Raw genomic sequence first — 25,329 nt, forward strand, 5'->3', positions numbered from 1 at the left:
ACTGCCACGTCGTCGCCTCCCTCGGGCCCGGCACGGCCGCTCGAGTTGTGTCCGTCCTTCGCCAACCACCGGACGGCCACAAGTACGAGGCACTCAAGCGGCTACTCCTAGCCACGTTTGGCCTCACGGACGACGCACGGGCCGACCGCCTCCTGGATCTCCCCGAGCTCGGCGACACGCGCCCGTCGGTCCGAATGGACCATATGCTGTCACTGTTGGGCGACGAAGCCCCCGGTTCTCTATTCCGGGCGCTTTTCCGTCGCCAACTTCCAGCGCAGGGTCGCTTCGCGTTGGCCGGGACCGTGCTAACGGAACCCCGAGCATTGGCAGCCGAGGCGGACAGGTACTTCGCGGCTTCGGATACGCGGGCGAGAGTCGGTGCGGCCGTCATGGACCTCGAGGCTGATGCTGCTGATGATGCTGATCCACAGCATCAGCTTACACAGCATACAGCATGCTGATACGCACCTCGTGACCGCCACCCCGCCCCGCCCACCGCCGCGGCGAAAACTGCCACCGCGGGGAAAACCGCCAACTCCACCGGCCTGGCGGAGCCAGCCGCACTCCTCCAGCTCCACCACCTGGTGCTGGTTCTACGCCAAGTTCGGCCACGAGGCTCGGCAGTGTCATCCACCGTGCTCCTTCGACAGGTCGGGAAACGCCCGGGCCGGCGCTCAATAGTGGCGATGAGCGCAGGCCATTCGAGCAGCCTGCTGTTCATAACGGAAACCTTATCCGGGCGCCGTTACCTGTGTGACACGGGAGCGCAGTTGAGTGTCGTTCCCGCCGGTACGTCAGACAAGCACGCCGCGGGCGGGGGCCCCGCGCTGCTTGCCGCGAACGGGACGCCCATCCGTACGTACGGAAAACGCTGCCTCTCTCTGCAGTTCGGAGGGCAGGTTTTCCGATGGACGTTCGTCACTGCCGACATGCCCATGGCACTGCTTGGCGCGGACTTCCTGTGCGCTAATGGGCTCCTGGTCGACGTAAAGCGCAGACGTCTTGTCCAGGCCGAGACGTTCAGCTCGCTCGCTTGTGCGCTGCCCAGCTCGTCGAGCAGCTCAACGAGCGGCTCGCCGAGCGGCTTGCCAAGCGGCTTGCTGAACGGTTCGGTTCCGGCCACGTTGATCTGTACGCTTCCGGCAGCGGACGAATTCACCCGCCTCCTCGCCAGCTTCCCGGCCCTCATGCGGCCCACCTTCTCGGCGGGGGCCATCAAGCACGGGGTGGCCCATCACATCCCCACCGTCGGGCCACCGGTCTACGCCCGGGCACGCCGCCTCGAGCCGACGAAGCTGGCGGTGGCAAAAGCGGGGTTCGCTACCCTGGAGCGACTCGGCATCGTTCGGCGCTCGGAGAGTGCTTGGGCGTCGCTGCTGCACATCGTGCCGAAGCCCGGTGGGGGATGGCGACCGTGCGGGGACTATCGCCGTCTCAATGACGCCACCACTCCCGACCGCTACCCCGTCCCCCACATTCAGGACTTTTCCGCCCGTTTGGCGGGCATGTCCTTCTTCTCGAAGGTGGACCTCATACGCGGCTACCATCAGGTCCCCGTCAGGCCGGAGGACGTCCTGAAGACGGCGGTCGTCACGCCATTTGGACTCTTCGAGTTCCTGCGGATGCCCTTCGGTCTGAAGAATGCGGCTCAGGCGTTCCAGCGACTGATGGACAGCATCCTGCGTGACTTGGATTTTGTCTACGTCTACCTGGACGATATCCTCGTCACCAGCGCGTCCCGCGAAGAGCACCTACGCCACCTCCGCACGCTCTTCGAACGCTTGGGCCAGCATGGCCTGATTGTGAACCCCGCAAAGTGCCGGTTCGGCGTCGCCATAATCGATTTTCTGGGGCACCGTGTCACCAGGCACGGAGCCGTCCCCCTGCCGGCCAAGGTGGAGGCGGTGAAGGGGTTTCCGCGCCCCCGCACGATCAGAGGGCTGCAGGAGTTCCTGGGCATGGTGAACTTTTACCATCGGTTCCTGCCCCGTATCGCCCAGCTCCTGCGCCCCCTGCACGAAGCTCTCCGAGGTAAGCCGGGCAAAGGCGACGTTACCTGGACCGAGCAGATGGACACGGCGTTCACGGGCGCGAAGCTCGCCTTGGCTAATGCCACCATGCTCGCGCACCCGGTGCCCAATGCACCGATCACCCTCACCACCGACGCCTCGGACTACGCGGTGGGCACGGTGCACGAGCAATGGGTGCGTGGAGCTTGGCAACCGCTGGCGTTCTTTAGCCGGCAGCTTCGCCCGCCCGAACGCCGTTACAGTACCTTCGACCGCGAGTTGCTCGGGCTTCACTTGGCGGTCAGGCACTTCCGCCATCTGCTCGAGGGCCATGCGTTCACGGCCTTCGTCGACCACAAGCCGCTGATCTTCGCGATGGGCAAGGTCAGCGAGCCGTGGTCGGCCAGGCAGCAGCGTCACCTCTTGGCCGTGTCCGAGTACACGACGGACATCCGGCACGTCGCGGGGAAGGACAACCCGGTGGCGGATTGCCTTTCCCGGGCCGTAGCCCACGCAGTCCACCTCGGCATCGACTATGCCCGGATGGCAGCGGACCAGGCCGCTGACCCCGCCGTCCAGGCCTTGCGGACCGCCGTCACGGGCCTCCGCGTCACCGAGCTGCCGTTCGACGGCGCGGGCGCGGCCCTCTGGTGCGACCTCTCCCTCGGGCGGCCTCGCCCCATCATGCCCGCGGGCTGGCAGCGCCAGGTGTTTGACGCCATCCACGGCCTGTCCCACCCGGGCGCGAGGGCCTCCCAAAGGTTGATCGCCGACAAGTTCGTCTGGCATGGCCTCCGGAAGGCCGGCCGCGGCTGGGCCAGGATGTGCCTCGCGTGCCAGCGCGCCAAGGTGCACCGGCACACCCAGGCCCTGTTGGCCCCGTTCACGGTGCCGGAACGCCGGTTTGACCACGTCCACGTGGACCTGGTGGGACCTCTGCCTCCCTCGCGGGGTTTCACCCACGTCCTCACCATGGTGGACCGCACCACCCGGTGGCCGGAGGCCGTGCCCTTGGCATCGACGACGGCTGCGGACGTCGCGCAGGCTTTCATCGCCACCTGGGTCGCCCGGTTTGGCGCCCCCTCAGACATCTCGTCCGACCGCGGCCCCCAGTTCACCTCGGAGCTCTGGGGGGCGGTCGCGCAGGGGCTCGGGGTCCGGCTGCACCGAACCACGGCCTACCACCCCCAGGGTAACGGCCTGTGTGATCGATTTCAACGCTCATTGAAGGCCGCGCTCCGGGCCACCCTCCGCGACGACGGCTGGGTCGACAGGCTCCCCTGGGTCCTGCTGGGCCTCCGGACGGCGCCCAAGGAGGACCTGCGCGCATCCGCGGCGGAGTTGGTCTTCGGGCAACCGCTGCGGGTGCCGGGCGAGTTCCTCCCCGACTCCACGGCACCATGGTCCGCGGAACAGCAGCGCTCCGCTCTGCAAGAGACCGCCCAGAGGTTTGCCCCGGTGCCAACGGCATGCCACGGGCACCCACCGACGCACGTCGCCCCGGAGCTTCGCACGGCGGAGTACATCTTCGTCCGCCACGATGCCCACCGGACACCACTGCGGCCCCCGTACGACGGGCCTTTCCGCGTGCTGGAGACCGGGGCGAAGCACTTCACCCTGGACATCGGCGGTACTCCTGACCGCGTTTCTGTAGACCGCCTCAAGCCGGCCCACCTCGACGTGGACCATCCACCGCCAGTGGCCCGACCCCCGCGTCGGGGCTGCCCCCCCTGTGGGCGGACCCCCGGCACCGCCCAGCCCCGCCGCCACGCCGCCCCCCGGTCCTGCACCCATCCCAGGGGCAGCCAGAGGCATCCCACCTGGCATCCCTGCACCCCGGACGCCGCCGATCGCCAGGGGGCGCTTCGGCCGGGTCATCCGTTTGCCCCGCAAACTGGCCCTCCAGGTGCGCGGGAATTCTGGGGGGGCGCGTGTGGCGGACACGAAAGCCCACTGGCGTGGTGACATCATTCCGCGCACCAAATGGGCGGCGGCCACGCCCGAGAGAGAGGCGTGGCCTCAAGATATACACGGGGCGCGCAGCCCGGAGCAGCTCAGTGCTGCAGTTTGAGTACTTTCAATAAAGACTCTTTTATGAACCGCGTTGTCCGCTTGCTCCTTGCGTCAGCATTAGCGCGTGCAGCATCGCGCTTCAATAACATGGATTATCTAATAAAAGTTTTGTAAGAAGCCAACATTCAGGCTTTAAGTGTATTCGAGTAGTTCCTGCTTTTGTTTCTCAATATCGACTGAGTACACACAAGTTCTTGATCAGTTTGAATCATTTTGTTATCCGGTTAGGGTCTCTGTTTTAGGTCTCTGGCAAAGTCCAACAGCAGACCCAGATGGAAGAAGGATGTATGGTAATCTTAAACTGTGGTACGGTGAATGAATTACATCCTCAACTTGAACGGCACTCAGCAGCGAGCATACATACCTCCACCTGGTTGGCCATATCACTCAATGGTGAAGAATCACTTAAAAATTTATACTAGCTCGCCCCGGATCCGGATCTTCACCAAAATAGAATCGAATCGTCCTTGTGAGACACTCAACCGGTCCACCAAGTTTCGTCCAAATCCGTCCACAACCTTTGGAGATATCCTGCTATGTATCGTTTTGGCCCCATCTCCCAATGGTGAAGAATCGCTTCAAAAATTCTAGTAGCCGGATCCGAATCTTTACCAAAATCGAATCATTTTGTCCTTGTCACATACACTACATCTCTGCCAAATTTCGTCCGAATCCGTCCACAACATTTTGAGATATTTTGTTCACAAACAGACAGATAGGGGTGAAAACATAACCTCCATCCACCTTTGGTGGGGGAGGTAACAAACAAGAAGAAGAAAGAGCAATCAGAGATTGCAAACCCACGCCAGGATGTATTTTCAGTGGTTTTTAGGCTTTTGTGTTAAAACAAATGAGGCGGCCGAACCGCGTGACCAATGACGTCATTTTATCTTTCTCAACTAATTTTTCCTAGATTATGCTCAATAAATTTCATCTTGATCGGATGAAGTTTTGTACTTGTCAAATTATGACATCATAATAGAGACACCTATGACATCATAATTAACATCTTATTCCACATGGAGAGTTCTTTACAATGAGCCATGTCTCAATTTTTTCTATTCAGCACTTTCAGAGATATAGAGGTGCAAAGTTTTTCGGTTTTTCCAAGATGGCGGCCAAACCACGTGACCGATGACGTCATCATTATTATTTTTTCTCCACCAGTTTATGCCGACATGGCGTTCAAGAAATTGCATCTTGATTGGATGAAGTTTTGTACTTGCCGAATTATGACGTCATAATGGAGGCCTTGGGTCGAGAGTTAAAAATTGGGCACAGTCTATTCCAGGGCAAGACAAATATGTGTGTAAAGTATGGTGATTCTACGTGCAACGGTGTAGACGTAATACTGCGAACAAACAGACAAACAGACAGACAGACAAACCAACCAACCAACATACTTGCCGGAATCTATTCCGGCAAGTAACAAAGAGACAGACAGACAAACGGACTAAAATGCAATACCCTCTCCTCTGGCGAGGGAAACAATTGTGAAGAATCACTGAAAAAATTAAATAATTCTCATATCCGAATCCATATTCAGATATTCACCAAAATCTAATCATTTCGTTCTTGTCACATACGCTACATCTCTGCCAAATGTCGTCCGAATCTGTCCACAACTTTTTTAGATATTTTGGTCACAAACGGACAGACGGACAAACAGACAGGGGTGAAAACATAACGTCCATCCACCGTTGGTGGGGGAGGTAAATATGTCGTGCATAGCACGATAATTGTGAAATCCCGAAGAGAAGTTGTTGACCTTTGTCCTATGTTGACGTCAAAAATAATTGGTGGTTGAATTCAGTTCCTGATATGCAAATCCTTTTTGTGAAAAATTGACGAAACGCCATGAAAATCAAACTTATTCTGTAACTCGTCATAAAGCGGTGGAATATGTTAAAGGGTTTGGGAAAAAGGTGCAGAAAAGCGCAGGTGGGACGGATGGACAGAAGGCCGGACAGTTGGACAGACAGTTGGACAGACAGACAGGTGAGCAAACTTCTAGTCCCCTCGGGTGTATTTAAGCTTATTAAGCTCCATTGCTTTCACATGTTAACCTTTTAAACCTGTTTCTCACAATCAGATTGTTGTTTTAACCTGTATTTACTCACACTCATCCGTTCAAGGATTATATTGTCTAAGAGTAAATTATTGAGTAAAAGAGTGTGCTGAGTGTTGTTGTTGTTGTTGTTCCTTTGCGTGACACCTGCATTGATTGCCATGCATTATATAAAACTTTACCATGTCGGTTTCACCATCATTATAAAGCCAGGTTAATATTTGCCCACAACTGTTGTACTTCCTTTGCCATACATGGCGCTGTGCATTCATTCAGCCAATCACAGCGCTTCCTCTCACAACCAGGTCGGAAGCATCACCCACAGGTAAAGGAGTGTCACAGATAGACTTTACCCCCAAAGGTTCATATTGGAGAAGTAGAGTTAAATTTTGCAACAACATTGGTGGCTCTCTCCCCATCATGTATGTCTGACCTCAGGTAGATTTCTCCTTTCTGTGCTGACACCTCTCTGGGTTAAAGGTGTTTCATTTTTCTTCAGATCTCCCGGAAGTGAAAAATTGGATACTTCCATCGACACATTCAAGAAAGGCTTCTGACGAAGCAACCTAAGTAGTTATGGTTGTTCTTCAAAAGGTGAGTATGTTTGATACTTGTTACAGACCAGATAGATATACCTCTTCAAACGACTGAGACATCCTCACAATAAAATGATGATGGAATAGTTTATTGGGATTACTGGGAACGAAAAGTTATGATGGAATCACCTGAATGTTGAGACGATGGTGCTGGTGAACAGGGAGAACACGTGTGGCTGGACCTTCAGTCGGGTCAGGAGTTCTACGTGCCCATTGGTGCAGAGGTCAAGATCGCAGAAACCACAAGGGTTCTCCTGCAGGATGATGAAGGCCAGGTGAGTTTAAGTCGATCGTATCTCATTAAATCAACTGCCAAAGGAACATACGGTATATATATATGACTTTTGCTTGATGATCCTAATAAGTTACACAAGTTGGTGAAACTTCCAGAATAATAGTTTACAATCCGAACTGCTCTAGATATGATGGGAGCGATGTGTCATTTCCAGGAGCATTGGCTTCGGAAGGACCAGATGGGCTGTGTGCGCTCCATGCACAACAGTTCGGTGACTGGAGTGGAGGATATGATTCATCTTGGAGATCTCCATGAGGCTGGAATCTTGCACAACCTGCTCCTCAGATACCGTGCTCATCTTATCTATGTGAGAATGACATTTCCTGATGCGTTTAAACCATAAATGTAACGGGGACCTTAACCTACTGTATTTCATAAAGCATTATTCTTTATACAACAACAACAACACAACATGCATTTTAAGGCCATTTTCCCTGCTAGAGTGGGGGTTAGCCTTGCGGTCCCCATGACAATCTTCTCTATTTTGCCCTATTTTCTGCATCTCTCCTTGTTAACCCCTTTGCCCGGATTTCTTCTTCCACCATCTTTAGCCAAGTCTTTCTCGGTCTTCCCCATCCTCTACTTCCTTCTACATTCATTTCCATCACTCTTCTAAACCAGTCACTTTCATCCTTCCTCAACACATGACCAAACCATCTCAACCTGTTTCTCTTCACAGCATCAATCACAGGCTCTATTCCCATCATCTTTCGCAATTCATCATTTGTCTTCCTCTCTCTCAACGATACTCCGCACATCCCCCGAACCATTCGCATTTCCACCCTTTCCAGCCTTCGTTGCTGCTCTACATTCATGACCCATGTCTCGCTCCCATAAATCATAACACTTCTCACACATGCAGCATACACCTTTCCTTTCAGCTTCAACGACACTCCCCTCCTCATCAGCACGCCACTCAGTTCCCGAAACTTCTTCCATGCACATCTCACTCCAGCAACCGTTGCCGAGTCTGATCCACCTTCTCCATTCAGCGTGTCTCCGAGGTAGCAAAATGTTTTCACACATTCCAGCTTCATGCCGTCTCCAAGATCCAACTCAACATTTCCTCCATCTGCAGCTCCTCTGTGCACACCTTACATTTGAATGTAGCTGCCACACTGATTAATGACAATGACCCTCTCAGACCACTACATTTTTGATGAACCCACTCAGCGCACATTGTACATTGAATGGAGTTCACTCCGACACCATTCCTGCACACAGCACAGGGCCACTTCCCAGTTCTTTCCACCTCACCACATGCTTTACCACTTGCCATCACCTTCGTCTTTCCGATATTCACCTTCAGACCTTTTGTCTCCATACATTCCTTCCACTTCTTCATCTTTTCCTTCAGTCCATCCATACTTTCCGCAATCAACACCAGATCATCTGCATACAACAACTCCCATGGTAAACCCTCCTTTACGTTCTGAGCCAGCACCTCCATCACAGCTACAAATAGTGGTGGACTTAGTACCGACCCCTGATGCACTCCCACCTTCACCTCAATGTCACCACTGTTCCCGTCCTTCGTCCTTACAGCTGTGCGCGCTCTTTTGTACATTGCCATCACTACTCTGATCAACCATTCCTCCACTTCTAACTTCCTCAATGCCCGTGTCAATACTTCGCGTGGAACCCTATCGAATGCTTTCTCCAGATCGACAAACCCAAGAAACAACTTCTTCCTCTTCTCCATGTACTTCTCCTGCAACTGCCTCACAATAAAGAGCGCGTCTGTCGTTCCTCTTCCTGGCATAAATCCAAACTGCATTTCGTCGATCTTCACCTTCTTCCTTATCCTCCTCTCGAACACCCTTTCCAATACCTTCATTCCATGCTCCAATAACTTTATCGCTCGGTACGAGGCACACTTCAGAGGGTCACCTTTCCGCTTGTATAGACGGACGAGGGTACTCAGTTCCCAAACCACTGGAATGCGGCCTTATTTCACCGCCAGATTACAGATCTCTGTCATTCTCTTCACACCCCAACTTCCTGCTGCCTTCAACATATCTCCCACAACTCCCGTCGGCCCTCCCGCTTTTCCACTCTTCATTACTTTTATCGCTTCCTCAACTTCCTTTTCAGTTATCTTCTCTGCCGGTCCTAAAACTGTGTTACGCTCTATGTTGCCATCCCATGCATTCTCTGTATTCAACAGCATTTCCATATATCGTTTCCATCTTCCTTTAATTCCATCGGGGTCCACAACGATTTGTCCCACTTCATCCTTCAAGCAACTCACCCCCATCACATCACACCTCTCTTTCGCTATCTGCTTTGCAATCCTGAATACCGCCCCAATCCTGAATACAATACCTACCCTCTTCTGAATACAAGCGTTCTCCGAACATTTTCCGCCATGCCTCCTGCGCCTTTGCTACCTTTGCAGCCTTCTTGGCTGCCTTATAACTTTCATGCTCTGCTTTTTCTGCTCCCGTACCCTTCGTCTTCTGCCACTCCTTGAACTTCTTCCTCTTCTCGTCAATCCTCTTTCCAACTTCATCATCCCACCACCATGTTTCCGAGTGCCTCGGTGGTCCTTTTGTCCATCCACATACCTCACCAACGGCTCCCAACAGACTTTCTTTCATTGACATCCAACCACGTTCAAGCTCAACCACATCATCCTCTACCCTGCTCAGCCTCTCTTTTAATGTCTCCCTCAATGGCACCTCTTTCAACCTCCACACCTTCATTCTCGGTTGGTACTTCACCCACCGAGCTCTCCTCGCACCTTTCATCCTTATGTCGCAGACAACCAAGTGGTGCTGTGAAACAGCCTCCCTCCCCCGGGATCACCTTTGTGTCCCGGAGGTGCCCCCTATCTCGCCTCCGCACCATCAGGTAGTCAATGGTTGTCGTCGACCCACCTGACGTGTATGTAACAAGCTTATTATCCCCTTTCTGGAACTGAGTATTACAAATCAACAAATCAGCTCCATCAGCAATCTCCAAAATCCTTTCACCTTCTCCATTTCTCACACCATATCCGTAACCCCCATAAACTCCCTCAAAACCATCCATACTCCTTCCCACATATCCATTTAGGTCTCCTCCTACCACAACAACTTCCTCATCTTTCACGTTTTCCATCAGCTTCTCTATCGCACACCAGAACTTGTCCTTCTCTTCATCACTCCGACCAACCTGCGGAGCATATCCCGAGATGACGTTCACCAAGAGCTTTCCAATCATCATTTTCACCATCATCAACCTATCACTCACTCTCGTCACACTCACCACACTGTCTACAAACTCCTCAGAAAACAGGACACCAACACCATGCACGCCCTCCAGGCACCCTTGCCACACAAACTTGTATTTCTGTCCATGCTTTCCCTTCACCATTCTCACACCACTTCCCTTCCATCTCGTCTCTTGCACACAACATATGTCCACTCTTCTTCTGACCAATACTTCCACCACTTCTCCTGATCTCCCTGTCATTGTCCCTACATTCCATGTCCCAAACCTCAGAAACCGATCTCCACTTCGGGCTGTCCCCTGCCCATATGTAGTTGTAATTGTCATGGTTCTCTTTTTGAGGCAATGTTTTTATGGCCGGATGCCCTTCCTGACGCCAACCCTCTTAGTCGTCTCTTACGACACGCAGGGATACGGTGTACCTATTCTAACCACGGTACACACCGGGAACACGTACACGTACATTCTTTATGGTGATAATAAATGCATCGAATGAGAAATTATATTTGGGTCTTTTACAAAATGCAGTTGTAAAAATGGCAGAATTATATATACCTATTCTCCCATTCTTTCATTCCATTCTCTTCCACACCTGTTGTCAATTTTGATTTAAACATTTCACTAGTTTTGTGTACATAGTGAACAGATGGCCCTTGCATCTTGATTCCTGCAACACACACAAACACACACACACACACACAAATATATACATGCACACACTAATACATGTACACACACACACACACACACACACTCATACATATACACACACTCATACATATACACACACACACACACACACACACACACACACACACACACACACACACACACACACACCCAAATATATACATGTATGCAGTCATACATGTATACACACACACTCATACATACACACACTCAGACAGATACACACACAACACTTATACACACACACACACACTAACACACACTCATAGACACACATACACTAATACATGTACACACACACAAATATATACATGCATGCACTCATACATGTACACACACACACACACGCACACACACACACACACACACACACACACACACACACACACACACACACACACACACACACACACATATACAGCACGGTGCTTGGACGCGGTGGGAAGGTGTGCGGGTGAGGACATTTAAGTGGCAAGAGATTTGGAGGATGGAGCCAATGTTGTTTGGTTTCCTGGTGAGGGCAACGTATGATGTGCTTCCGTCACCAGTAAACTTGAAATTGTGGGGGTTGTTGCAGGAGGAGAGATGTTATTTGTGTGAGGTTTGGGAACGGTGCAGCACTGAGTGCATCCTCAGTACCATTGGCAGCAGGACAATACAAGTGGCGGAATGGGGTAGTGACTGAGCGTGGAAGAGAAATGGAGATGTGTGTGCGTGTGTGTGTTGCAGGAGTAGGTGTGGTTTTGCATGAATGTGTTTTTGCTTGAGTGGTGTATGTTGTAAGGATAAGTGGTTGGTTGGGTTGGGTAGGTGTGTTTTTTCTTATTATTATTATTATTATTTGTGTGTGTGTGTGTGTGTGTGTGTGTGTGTGTGTGTGTGTGCGTGTGTGCGTGAGTGAGTGAGTGGTTGAGGGGCTGTGGATTCTGGGAATGGAGGCGGTTTTGTTGTTGTAGTCTGTATTCTCACTGGCTGGGGGTGGAGGTATGTACGCATCCAGGTGTAGCTGCCGCATGTGGAGGTGTATGTGCCCCTGCTGGCCCATCTTAGCTGACCGTATCGAGGTTGAAGGGCCGAAATACATACATACACAGTACTGCACAAAAGGTCAGGTCAGGCATGGGAGCATGCGCCGGAGCAGCGCGTCACCGCATCCACTTTCCGACAGTACTCCAGGGGCCTCCGTCTAGACATCCCCCTATCTCCTTGAGATACCAATCAACCTGCTGCAACCACGTGGCACGTGGTCGGCCCGTTGGCCTCCTCCACTCACGAGGCTCCCTTGCTGAGAGTATCTGGTGAGCTGGATCAGCGTCCGGAAAACGAGCCACATGTCCATACAGCTGCAGCTGACGCTCACGGACCATACAGGAAACAAATCTCATCTGAGTCTCTCTCAACAACTGCTCGTTGGATACAAAGTCCGACCAGGGATAGCCAAGGATTCTCCGAAGAGACTTGGTTCCAAAGGAGTTACGTCTCATTCTCTGGCCCCTGGTAAGGGTCCAAGTCTCTCATCCATAGAGCAAGACTGGAGGCACCAATGACTTAAAGACTTGGACACAAAAGTTTGGGTTATTTTTTACTTTTTTGGGAACATTTGTGGTTTCACATTTTGTGGGAAGTTAGAAGTGTGCAATATAGGTAGATAACAAGAAAGAGCAATCAGAGATTGGAGACTCTCGCAGGATGTGTTTTCAGAGGTTTTTAAGGCTTTTGTGTTAAAACAAATATGGCGGCCGAACCACGTGACAGATGACATCATCAATATTAATTTTTTCCTACCAATTTATGCCTACATGATGCTCAAGAAATTTCATCTTGATCAGATGAAGTTTTATACTTGTCGAATTATGACGTCATAATGGAGGCACCTATGACATCATCATTAACATATTTTACTTCCCATGGAGAGTTCTTTACAATGAGCCATGTCTCAATTTTTTCTATTCAGCGCTTTCAGAGATATAGAGGTGCAAAGTTTTTCGGGTTTTCCAAGATGGCGGCCGAACCACGTGACCTATGACGTAATAGTTATCAATAAAATAAAATCTCCATGTGGAGTTGCACCTATGGTGAAAATTTCCTGTCAATCAGACCAACGGTTGCAGAGAAAATCATATTTATTCTGTGCAGACAAACAGACAGACAAACCAATCAACATACTTGCCGGAATCTTTTCCGGCAAGTAACAAACAAACGGACTCAAATGCAATACCCTCTCCTCTGGCGAGGGTAATAATTCAAATTTCTGTGGAAGTCAATTTAATATCACAGTTACGCATGATAGAAAGAAAATCAAGTCAGCAGTTGACAAATGAAACGAGAGCAGGACGGAACATCAGCATCTGTCCAGCACTGTGTGCAGAAGGCTGAGTTGCAGCCAAGAAACCACTGCTGAGACCACAGAATAAGGTGAAAGACTGGAATTTGCAAGCCAACACCAAGATTGGGTGATTGAACAATGGAATCTGGTAATCTCGTCTGATGAATCAGAGATGCCAGTTCGTACGCCGAAGACCTGGAGAACATTATGACATGTAATCTTTGCAGCCTACTGTTAAAAAGGGGAAAGATTTGTGACTGTCTGGTGTTGTATCTCAGCTTTTGGTGAAGGAAAATCTGTTAAAATAAATGGGATGCCAACAAAAGAGAAGTACAAGCAGATACTGCAGCACCATGCAATTCCTCATGGAAATCATTCACTCAGAAGAGGATTCTTTTTGCAACAAAATAATAATGCAAAACACACTTCAAATATCATAAAACAGTACTTGGAGAACAAACTTACAAATGATGTGCTCCAAGTGTTAGAATGGACACCCCAGAGTCCAGATCATGAATCCCATCAAAAGCCATATGGGATTACCTGGAAATAGAGAGGAACAAGAGCAACCCAACTTACCTTACATAACTGTGGAATGTACTCCAGTGTATTTGGCACAATATTCCTGTAAGAGTGCTTCAGTCGTGTACAGCAAGCATGGGTAAGAGTGATGACACTCAAGAAGGCAAAGAGCAGACACATGAAGAACATTGAACATGAAGTTCATGAAGGCAAAGAGCAGACACATAAGGATGAAGTGGGACAAATCGTTGTGGACCCAGATGGAATTAAAGGAAAATGGAAGAGATATATGGAAATACTGTTGAATGCAGAGAATGAATGGGATGGCAACATAGAGAGTAACCCAGTTTTAGGACCGGCAGAGAAGATAACCGAGAAGGAAGTTGAGGAAGCGATAAAAGCAATGAAGAGTAGAAAAGTGGGAGGGCCGACGGGAGTTGTGGGAGATATGTTGAAGGCAGCAGGAAGTTGGTGTGTGAAGAGAATGACAGAGATCTGCAATCTGGTGGTGAAAGAAGGCCGCATTCCAGTGGATTGGGAACTGAGTACCCTCGTCCCTCTATACAAGGGGAAAGATGACCCTCTGGACTTTGGCTCGTTTCGAGCGATAAAGTTATCGGAGCATGGAATGAAGGTATTGGAAAGGGTGTTGGAGAGGAGGATAAGGAAGAAAGTGAAGATTGACGAAATGCAGTTTGGATTTATGCGAGGAAGAGGAACGACAGACGCGCTTTTTATTGTGAGGCAGTTGCAGGAGAAGTACATGGAGAAGAGGAAGAAGTTGTTTCTTGGGTTTGTTGATCTGGAGAAAGCATTCGATAGGGTTCCACGTGAAGTACTGTCCTGATGGTGCGTGTACTGTCTTTACAGTACACTGATTGATGTACTGTCTTTGTCTTTCCCTCGCGGTCCCCATGTGCTGTCTTTGTCTTTCCCTCGCGGTCCCCATGTGCTGTTTTTGTCTTTCCCTCGCGGTCCCCATGTACTGTCTTTGTCTTTCCCTCGCGGTCCCTATGTGCTGTCTTTGTCTTTCCCTCGCGGTCCCCATGTGCTGTCTTTGTCTTTCCCTCGTGGTCCCCATGTACTGTCTTTGTCTTTCCCTCGCGGTCCCCATGTGCTGTTTTTGTCTTTCCCTCGCGGTCCCCATGTACTGTCTTTCCCTCGCGGTCCCCATGTGCTGTTTTTGTCTTTCCCTCGCGGTCCCCATGTGCTGTTTTTGTCTTTCCCTCGCGGTCCCCATGTACTGTCTTTGTCTTTCCCTCGCGGTCCCTATGTGCTGTCTTTGTCTTTCCCTCGCGGTCCCCATGTGCTGTTTTTGTCTTTCCCTCGCGGTCCCCATGTACTGTCTTTCCCTCGCGGTCCCCATGTACTGTCTTTGTCTTTCCCTCGCGGTCCCCATGTACTGTCTTTCCCTCGCGGTCCCCATGTACTGTCTTTGTCTTTCCCTCGCGGTCCCCATGTGCTGTTTTTGTCTTTCCCTCGCGGTCCCCATGTACTGTCTTTCCCTCGCGGTCCCCATGTACTGTCTTTGTCTTTCCCTCGCGGTCCCCATGTGCTGTTTTTGTCTTTCCCTCGCGGTCCCCATGTACTGTCTTTGTCTTTCCCTCGCGGTCCCTATGTGCTGTCTTTGTCTTTCCCTCGTGGTCCCCATGTACTGTCTTTGTCTTTCCCTCGCGGTCCCCATGTGCTGTTTTTGTCTTTCCCTCGCGGTCCCCATGTACTGTCTTTCCCTCGCGGTCCCCATGTACTGTCTTTCCCTCGCGGTCCCCATGTACTGTCTTTCCCTCGCGGTCCCCATGTACTGTCTTTGTCTTTCCCTCGCGGTCCCCATGTGCTGTTTTTGTCTTTCCCTCGCGGTCCCCATGTACTGTCTTTGTCTTTCCCTCGCGGTCCCCATGTACTGTCTTTGTCTTTCCCTCGCGGTCCCCATGTGCTGTTTTTGTCTTTCCCTCGCGGTCCCCATGTACTGTCTTTGTCTTTCCCTCGCGGTCCCCATGTACTGTCTTTGTCTTTCCCTCGCGGTCCCCATGTGCTGTCTTTGTCTTTCCCTCGTGGTCCCCATGTACTGTCTTTGTCTTTCCCTCGCGGTCCCCATGTGCTGTTTTTGTCTTTCCCTCGCGGTCCCCATGTACTGTCTTTCCCTCGCGGTCCCCATGTACTGTCTTTCCCTCGCGGTCCCCATGTACTGTCTTTGTCTTTCCCTCGCGGTCCCTATGTGCTGTCTTTGTCTTTCCCTCGCGGTCCCCATGTGCTGTTTTTGTCTTTCCCTCGCGGTCCCCATGTACTGTCTTTCCCTCGCGGTCCCCATGTACTGTCTTTGTCTTTCCCTCGCGGTCCCCATGTGCTGTTTTTGTCTTTCCCTCGCGGTCCCCATGTACTGTCTTTGTCTTTCCCTCGCGGTCCCTATGTGCTGTCTTTGTCTTTCCCTCGCGGTCCCCATGTGCTGTCTTTGTCTTTCCCTCGTGGTCCCCATGTACTGTCTTTGTCTTTCCCTCGCGGTCCCCATGTGCTGTTTTTGTCTTTCCCTCGCGGTCCCCATGTACTGTCTTTCCCTCGCGGTCCCCATGTACTGTCTTTCCCTCGCGGTCCCCATGTACTGTCTTTGTCTTTCCCTCGCGGTCCCTATGTGCTGTCTTTGTCTTTCCCTCGCGGTCCCCATGTGCTGTTTTTGTCTTTCCCTCGCGGTCCCCATGTACTGTCTTTCCCTCGCGGTCCCCATGTACTGTCTTTGTCTTTCCCTCGCGGTCCCCATGTGCTGTTTTTGTCTTTCCCTCGCGGTCCCCATGTACTGTCTTTGTCTTTCCCTCGCGGTCCCTATGTGCTGTCTTTGTCTTTCCCTCGCGGTCCCCATGTGCTGTCTTTGTCTTTCCCTCGTGGTCCCCATGTACTGTCTTTGTCTTTCCCTCGCGGTCCCCATGTGCTGTTTTTGTCTTTCCCTCGCGGTCCCCATGTACTGTCTTTCCCTCGCGGTCCCCATGTACTGTCTTTCCCTCGCGGTCCCCATGTACTGTCTTTGTCTTTCCCTCGCCGTCCCCATGTGCTGTTTTTGTCTTTCCCTCGCGGTCCCCATATACTGTCTTTCCCTCGCGGTCCCCATGTGCTGTTTTTGTCTTTCCCTCGCGGTCCCCATGTGCTGTTTTTGTCTTTCCCTCGCGGTCCCCATGTACTGTCTTTGTCTTTCCCTCGCGGTCCCTATGTGCTGTCTTTGTCTTTCCCTCGCGGTCCCCATGTGCTGTTTTTGTCTTTCCCTCGCGGTCCCCATGTACTGTCTTTCCCTCGCGGTCCCCATGTACTGTCTTTGTCTTTCCCTCGCGGTTGTCAGCTCTTTCACGAGCCTCGATTCAGTATAGAAAAAAAAAACAAAAAAAAAAACACAAAGTACAGGGAGTCCTCAATTTATGAACCCCCGGTTTCTGAACATTTGTTCAGTTCAGAGGAACATGAATATTTTATCATAATGTTTCCATCTTTCGATCCATTCACACAAACAGGGTCTTTTTGAACATAACGTGTGCTAAGCGCTAATCGGACCTTGAGAGTTAATTACCCATTCACAACATAATTCGCACCTCATTCACACGGGCTTCACGCCATCACTCTTGAGCCATTTCACACGTCATTCTCTCCAATGGGTTATTTATCGGCACAAGAGACAGCTTTCTCTGAACAGGTTCCTTACTGGCACAAGAGACAGCTTTCTCTGAACAGGTTCCTTTCCGGCACGAGAGAAAGCTTTCTCTGAACAGGTTCCCTACCGGTACGAGAGAAAGCTTTCTCTGAACAGGTTCATTACCGGCACGAGAGAAAGCTTTCTCTCAACAGGTTCCCTACCAGCATGAGAGACAGCTTTCTCTGAACAAGTTCCTTACCGGCACGAGAGAAAGCTTTCTCTCAACAGGTTCATTACCAGCACGAGAGAAAGCTTTCTCTCAACAAGTTCCTTATCGGCACGAGAGACAGCTTTCTCTCAACAGGTTCATTACCAGCACGAGAGAAAGCTTTCTCTCAACAAGTTCCTTACCGGCACGAGAGACAGCTTTCTCTGAACAAGTTCCTTACCGGCACGAGAGACAGCTTTCTCTGAACAAGTTCCTTACCGGCACGAGAGAAAGCTTTCTCTCAACAGGTTCATTACCAGCACGAGAGAAAGCTTTCTCTCAACAGGTTCCTTACCGGCACGAGAGACAGCTTTCTCTGAACAAGTTCCTTACCGGCATGAGAGACAGCTTTCTCTGAACAAGTTCCTTACCGGCATGAGAGACAGCTTTCTCTCAACAAGTTCCTTACCAGCACGAGAGAAAGCTTTCTCTAAACAGGTTCCTTACCGGCACAAGAGACAGTTTTCTCTGAACAAGTTCCTTACCAGCACGAGAGACAGCTTTCTCTGAACAAGTTCCTTACCGGCATGAGAGAAAGCTTTCTCTAAACAGGTTCCTTACCGGCACAAGAGACAGCTTTCTCTGAACAAGTTCCTTACCGGCACGAGAGAAAGCTTTCTCTCAACAGGTTCATTACCAGCACGAGAGAAAGCTTTCTCTCAACAGGTTCCTTACCGGCACAAGAGACAGTTTTCTCTGAACAAGTTCCTTACCAGCACGAGAGACAGCTTTCTCTGAACAAGTTCCTTACCGGCACGAGAGAAAGCTTTCTCTCCACAGGTTCATTACCAGCACGAGAGAAAGCTTTCTCTCAACAGGTTCCTTACCGGCACAAGAGACAGTTTTCTCTGAACAAGTTCCTTACCAGCACGAGAGACAGCTTTCTCTGAACAAGTTCCTTACCGGCACGAGAGAAAGCTTTCTCTCAACAGGTTCATTACCAGCATGAGAGAAAGCTTTCTTTCAACAGGTTCCTTACTGGCACAAGAGACAGCTTTCTCTGAACAAGTTCCTTACCGGCATGAGAGAAAGCTTTGTCTCCACAGGTTCCTTACCGGCACAAGAGACAGCTTTCTCTGAACAAGTTCCTTACCGGCATGAGAGACAGCTTTCTTTCCATGGGTTCCTTAACGGTGCAAGAGAAAGCTTTCTCTCCACAGGTTCCTTAACGGCACAAGTGAAAGCTTTCTCTCCACAGGTTCCTTAACGGCACAAGTGAAAGCTTTCTCTCCAAAGGTTCCTTACCAGCACAAGTGAAAGCTTTCTCTCCACAGGTTCCTTACCAGCACAAGTGAAAGCTTTGTCTCCACAGGTTCCTTACCAGCACAAGTGAAAGCTTTCTCTCCACAGGTTCCTTACCGGCACACGAGACAGCCTTCTCTCCACGGGTTCCTTACCGGCACAAGATAAAGCTTTCTCTCCACAAGTTTCTTACCGGCACAAGAGACAGCTTTCTCTCATCAAGTTCTTTTCCAGCACGAGAGACAGCTTTCTCTCAGCAAGTTCCTTACCGGCATGAGAGACAGCTTTCTCTCAGCAAGTTCTTTACCGGCATGAGAGACAGCTTTCTCTCCACAGGTTCCTTACCGGCACAAGAGACAGCTTTCTCTCAACAAGTTCCTTACCAGCACAAGAGACAGCTTTCTCTCAACAGGTTCCTTACCGGCACAAGAGACAGCTTTCTCTCAGCAAGTTCTTTACCGGCATGAGAGACAGCTTTCTCTCCACAGGTTCCTTACCGGCACAAGAGACAGCTTTCTCTCAACAAGTTCCTTACCAGCACAAGAGACAGCTTTCTCTCAACAGGTTCCTTACCGGCACGAGAGACCGCTTTCTCTCAACAAGTTCCTTACCGGCACGAGAGACAGCTTTCTTTCCATGGGTTCCTTACCGGCACAAGAGACAGCTTTCTCTCAAAAAGTTCTTTTCCGGCACGAGAGACAGCTTTCTCTCAGCAAGTTCCTTACCGGCACAAGAGACAGATTTCTCTCAACAGGTTCCTTACCGGCACAAGAGACAGCTTTCTCTCAACAAGTTCCTTACCAGCACAAGAGACAGCTTTCTCTCAACAAGTTCCTTACCGGCACAAGAGACAGCTTTCTCTCAACAAGTTCCTTACCGGCACGAGAGACAGCTTTCTTTCCATGGGTTCCTTACCGGCACAAGAGACAGCTTTCTCTCAACAAGTTCTTTTCCGGCACGAGAGACAGCTTTCTCTCAGCAAGTTCCTTACCGGCACAAGAGACAGATTTCTCTCAACAGGTTCCTTACCGGCACAAGAGACAGCTTTCTCTCAACAAGTTCCTTACCAGCACAAGAGACAGCTTTCTCTCAACAAGTTCCTTACCGGCACAAGAGACAGCTTTCTCTCAACAAGTTCCTTACCGGCACGAGAGACAGCTTTCTTTCCATGGGTTCCTTACCGGCACAAGAGACAGCTTTCTCTCAACAAGTTCTTTTCCGGCACGAGAGACAGCTTTCTCTCAGCAAGTTCCTTACCGGCACAAGAGACAGATTTCTCTCAACAGGTTCCTTACCGGCACAAGAGACAGCTTTCTCTCAACAAGTTCCTTACCAGCACAAGAGACAGCTTTCTCTCAACAAGTTCCTTACCGGCACAAGAGACAGCTTTCTCTCCACAGGTTCTTTACCAGCACGAGAGACAGCTTTCTCTCCACAGGTTCCTTACCGGCACAAGAGACAGCTTTCTCTCAACAAGTTCCTTACCAGCACAAGAGACAGCTTTCTCTCAACAAGTTCTTTACCGGCACAAGAGACAGCTTTCTCTCAGCAAGTTCCTTACCGGCACAAGAGACAGCTTTCTCTCAACAAGTTCTTTACCAGCACGAGAGACAGCTTTCTCTCCACAGGTTCCTTACCGGCACAAGAGACAGCTTTCTCTCAACAAGTTCCTTACCAGCACAAGAGACAGCTTTCTCTCAACAAGTTCCTTACCGGCACGAGAGATAGCTTTCTTTCCATGGGTTCCTTACCGGCACAAGAGACAGCTTTCTCTCCACAGGTTCCTTACCGGCACAAGAGACAGCTTTCTCTCAGCAAGTTCCTTACCGGCACAAGAGACAGATTTCTCTCAACAGGTTCTTTACCAGCACGAGAGACAGCTTACTCTCCACATGTTCTTTTATGGCACGAGAGACAGCTTTCTCTCAACAAGTTCTTTACCGGCACAAGAGACAGCTTTCTCTCAGCAAGTTCTTTACCGGCATGAGAGACAGCTTTCTCTCCACAGGTTCCTTACCGGCACAAGAGACAGCTTTCTCTCAACAAGTTCCTTACCAGCACAAGAGACAGCTTTCTCTAAACAGGTTCCTTACCGGCACGAGAGACCGCTTTCTCTCAACAGGTTCCTTACCGGCACGAGAGACAGCTTTCTTTCCATGGGTTCCTTACCGGCACAAGAGACAGATTTCTCTCAACAGGTTCTTTACCAGCACGAGAGACAGCTTTCTCTCAACAAGTTCCTTACCGGCATAAGAGACAGCTTTCTTTCCATGGGTTCCTTACCGGCACAAGAGACAGATTTCTCTCAACAGGTTCTTTACCAGCACGAGAGACAGCTTTCTCTCAACAAGTTCCTTACCGGCATAAGAGACAGCTTTCTTTCCATGGGTTCCTTACCGGCACGAGAGACAGCTTTCTTTCCATGGGTTCCTTACTGGCACAAGAGACAGCTTTCTCTCAACAAGTTATTTTCCGGCACGAGAGACAGCTTTCTCTCAGCAAGTTCCTTACCGGCATGAGAGTCAGCTTTCTCTCAACAAGTTCTTCACCGGCATGAGAGACAGCTTTCTCTCAACAAGTTCTTTTCCGGCACGAGAGACAGCTTACTCTCAACAAGTTCTTTTCCGGCACGAGAGACAGCTTTCTCTCAACAAGTTCTTTTCCGGCACGAGAGACAGCTTACTCTCAACAGGTTTTTTACCGGCACGAGGGACAGCTTTCTCTCCACTGAGTTGGGGAAGGGACAAGAACAACCCGATTAGATTTGGTTCAAGTCCAAATCCACATCTGACCTATCGGTGGGATACGTAAACTGTTAATCCTGGCTAACGTTAGCACTCTACCGAGTGCCGTTCTAGTTACTACTGTATTACTGTATGTATTTATGTCATCGATTTATTCATTTTTTTTATTTCAAAAGTACAGTACATTTAACGTTTTTATGGAAAAAAGGGTTTAATTTCTTTTCGGTAACCAATCAATCACTTTTTACAAGCATTTCAAGGGGATTTATTGATCCAATTCATGAAAATCTAGCTTATGAACACATTTTCAGGAACACATTGTGTTCGTAAACTGGGGACTTGCGTGTGTTGACTGATACCACAATGTGACACTGTTCTTGTTATTTACTACATCAGTTTGTTTCATGTGCATTTATGCAGACTGTTATTTTAAAATAATAAACACATATGACTGCTAGCACTGATAAATTTGTTAAATTTACCCTGAAATATCAATACCATTGAAATAACCTAGACTTTTGCAATGTACTGTATAATATGATTTACATTTGAATAAACCGGAAGAAATTCCCACATGGGGCTGGTGTGAAAAATTCTGACTCAACCCAGGACTGAAACGCAGGGACTTTATCACTAACGCTATGACAGCCCACTGAGTTATCAAGATAGTCACAGGAGTTTCTCACTAACACTGTAGCTTTACTAACACTGGCTGACGCCTTATGTGCCTGCTCAGCAGACTGTGTGTGTGTGCACCATGTTCGGTCTACTTAGGTCTAGCAAGCAATGCCCAGACCACTAACATTTATTCAGTCCTTTGCAAGGCCTTATTTTGTGGGCAGTTACAAAGAGCACAACTTTAGTTTTTCAACAAATCATCTACTCCAAAAATGTCACCGAAGTTTTGTTTAGGAGGAAGTGGATGATGTCTGTCTGCTTTCACAGCTGAACTTTTTCATCTTCAAATACCAATCCAAAGTAGTCCAAGGGTAGGAGTCATGTCATAAAGTGAGAACTGGCACACACAGAGTGGAGACCTATTAGCTCATCGTTTATGTTCATTCATGACACAGCTGGGTTTTTCTTTACCGACAGTCTTCGAGTCTTACTCTTTTTTTCTGATTCTGTGTCAGTTTACAGAAGATTAGAAACTAGAACCTTAAAACTACTGCCTTTAGTTGAGGATTTGAACCCGCAGACTGTGCGGTATTCTTCCAGTGTCCTCACCCCTCATCCACCACTCTAACTTTGGTACAAGTGAGGACACTGCACTGGTATTCAAAAAATACTCAACGTTCTCTTTAGCAAAACATTTGAGCAATACTTGATGTTCATAGCTCAGATGGACAATCAAAAAGTAGTTTTGAAATTGATGTTTAGCTTATCGTTAAGTAAGACGACATCTTTATACACTGCAAACTTTTCATCCATCATTGTGGCTGCACACAAGCTGACCCCTTTCTCCCACTTCTATTTTCCATAGACATACACAGGTTCAATCCTGGTAGCCATGAACCCATACCAGGTTCTTCCAATCTACACGATGGAGGAGATCGAACGCTACTTGGGGCACCTTATGGGAGAGTTACCAGCACACATCTTTGCCGTGGCGGCCAACATGTTTAACAACCTCCAGCGCAACATCACCAACCAATGCTGTATTATCAGGTGCAGTACACGTTTTCTTTTTATGCATGGTGACAGAGAGGGTCGCAGTATTGAAGATGTGGGAAGGATATTTCAATCGGCTGTTGAACCAGGAAGGAAGCAATGGCGAGCTGGAGCTACCAAGTTATGTGGAGGGGAAAGTGGAGTTGGTAGAAATCACGGAAGAGGAAGTGCGGATGGCATTGAAGAGGACGAAAAAGGGAAGGGTGCCAGCCATTAAATGAGGTGTGGACAGAGATGGTAATTGCAGTAGGGGAAGTAGGACTCAGTTGGGCGAAGAGGTTGTTGAATGTATTGTCGCGTCCCTAGCTAGTTAAGACCAGCCTGGGACGGATGGGCCGAACCAGCTTTAACTCCTGAGGCGATCTTCAATTATGGTGGTCACTGACACATGCAAAAGGGAAGAGACACAAAGGTTTATTCTCACAAAACACATGGTGTCGTGAAAATCAACCACAGACACGACTTGTCCCTTGGGTAGGTTTAATATCATTTAGATCTGTGGTAACATCCTGTAAAATACATTCATGCAATAGACATCAGAATCGGAGTATTATATGGGCAATGTCCGATATCAATAGGCAAAGCAAAACAAGTGCAGCATATAGGGGCATACATACCATTCAAACTACAGGACTAAATGTCACAGTAAGTGTCGCTGGAGTGTCCCTGCGCCGCGGGTGTCCCGGGTCTTATAGACGCCCCTTTAGTGGGATAAGCGAGCACTCCTGGGTTCACCTTCAGTATAATTTCACTACATTTTCCCCGCCGTTAAAACTATACTGCCGCTAGGCAGGTCGCAAGCAAGCGTCAGCAATAATCGAATGGGGTACGTCAATCCACGTCAGTCGGTCCACCCGTAGCGGTTGGGGCGGCGAACTACCCTGCCAGTTCGGGTGCGGAGACTACCGGGTACGGCGTCCCCAAGCCCGGAGTCCCCCGCGTCAGAATAGCCGCTGGAGGTGGGTGTCGGAGGGGGCACCCCAGAGCCATCAGGCAAGGGAGTAGGCGATGACGGAAGTGACGGCAGTAGTTCCATAGAGGAAGTTTCGGTAGAGTCCATAGACTTGTAGATCGGTTCGTCGATATCCCTGTCGTCGACCCCACAAGGGGCGAGATGGCGTACTGAGACAGTAGACTCGCGTCCGTCAGCCGTTAGCACACGGGCATGCTCGGGATTAGCCTGGAGTACCCGCACCTTATCAACGAGGGGGTCGTACTTGCTAGCGCGAACCGCTCGTTTGAGATAGGCCGGCCCCGGCTCAGCGAGCCAGCTGGGTAACGATTGGATACTACCCGAGCTTCTAGGGTGGTGGAACAGTCTTTCATGAGGACTGGTTGGTGGCGGGACATAGGAGAGCCCGGATCGAGTTTAGAGCCGCAGGTAGCGACCACGCCCATTTATCGAGGCCCCGGCCGAGGGTCCTGAGGCTTAGCATGACGGCCCTCCATATAATCCCATTAAAGCGTTCGATCTGCCCATTCGCCTGGGGCCAGTAAGGGGGGTGGTGTAGCTCGAAGCAACATTATTCTGGAGCAAGTAGCCCCTCACCTCCTGAGACAGGAACACCGCACCCCGATCGGTATGCACGTAGGCCGGATACCCAAACATAGAAAACAAATTCTGTAGGCACCGTATAACCGTGGCAGCCGACATATCCCCGCACGTATAAGCAAAGGGGAATCACGAATACTCATCAACGATAGTGAGCGGATAACGAGAGTTACTCGACACCGGCAGCGGCCCCTTGAAGTCCATCGCCAAACGCTCCATCAGTCTAGTAGCCCTAACCAGCGTCCCCATAGGAGGGTTGTAAAAACGCGGTTTGAGCTCCGCGCAGATAGTGCAATCACGGCAGATCCGGCAGATGTCCTCAATCGAGTACGGCAGATTCCCCTCGCGCACAAAATGCGCGAAACGCGCTACCCCGGGATGACACATAGTGCCGTGCAAAGCGCGCAGCCCCTCCAAAGTGACAACCCCCGCGCAAGTGGCCGGCCGCGA

The 25,329-nt window shown here is 50.2% G+C and overlaps 1 protein-coding gene across 2 annotated transcripts in view; it reads left to right on the forward strand.

Moving 5' to 3' along the window:
• The first annotated feature begins 6,485 nt into the window (after nt 1-6,485).
• The window catches only part of LOC137438599 (unconventional myosin-VIIa), a 218,201-nt gene continuing 199,357 nt past the window's right edge, over nt 6,486-25,329 (forward strand). For both annotated transcript variants that reach the window (XM_068133783.2, XM_068133784.2), the window contains exons 1-4: nt 6,486-6,744; nt 6,908-7,021; nt 7,196-7,348; nt 23,140-23,324. In XM_068133783.2, the coding sequence (XP_067989884.2) occupies nt 6,727-6,744; nt 6,908-7,021; nt 7,196-7,348; nt 23,140-23,324 (470 nt within the window). In that variant the 5' untranslated portion in view covers nt 6,486-6,726. The remainder of the gene's footprint in view (nt 6,745-6,907; nt 7,022-7,195; nt 7,349-23,139; nt 23,325-25,329) is intronic.

This window comes from Myxine glutinosa, chromosome 13 (genome assembly GCF_964187855.1).
Source record: "Myxine glutinosa chromosome 13, kmMyxGlut1.1, whole genome shotgun sequence".
Taxonomy (NCBI): domain Eukaryota; kingdom Metazoa; phylum Chordata; class Myxini; order Myxiniformes; family Myxinidae; genus Myxine; species Myxine glutinosa.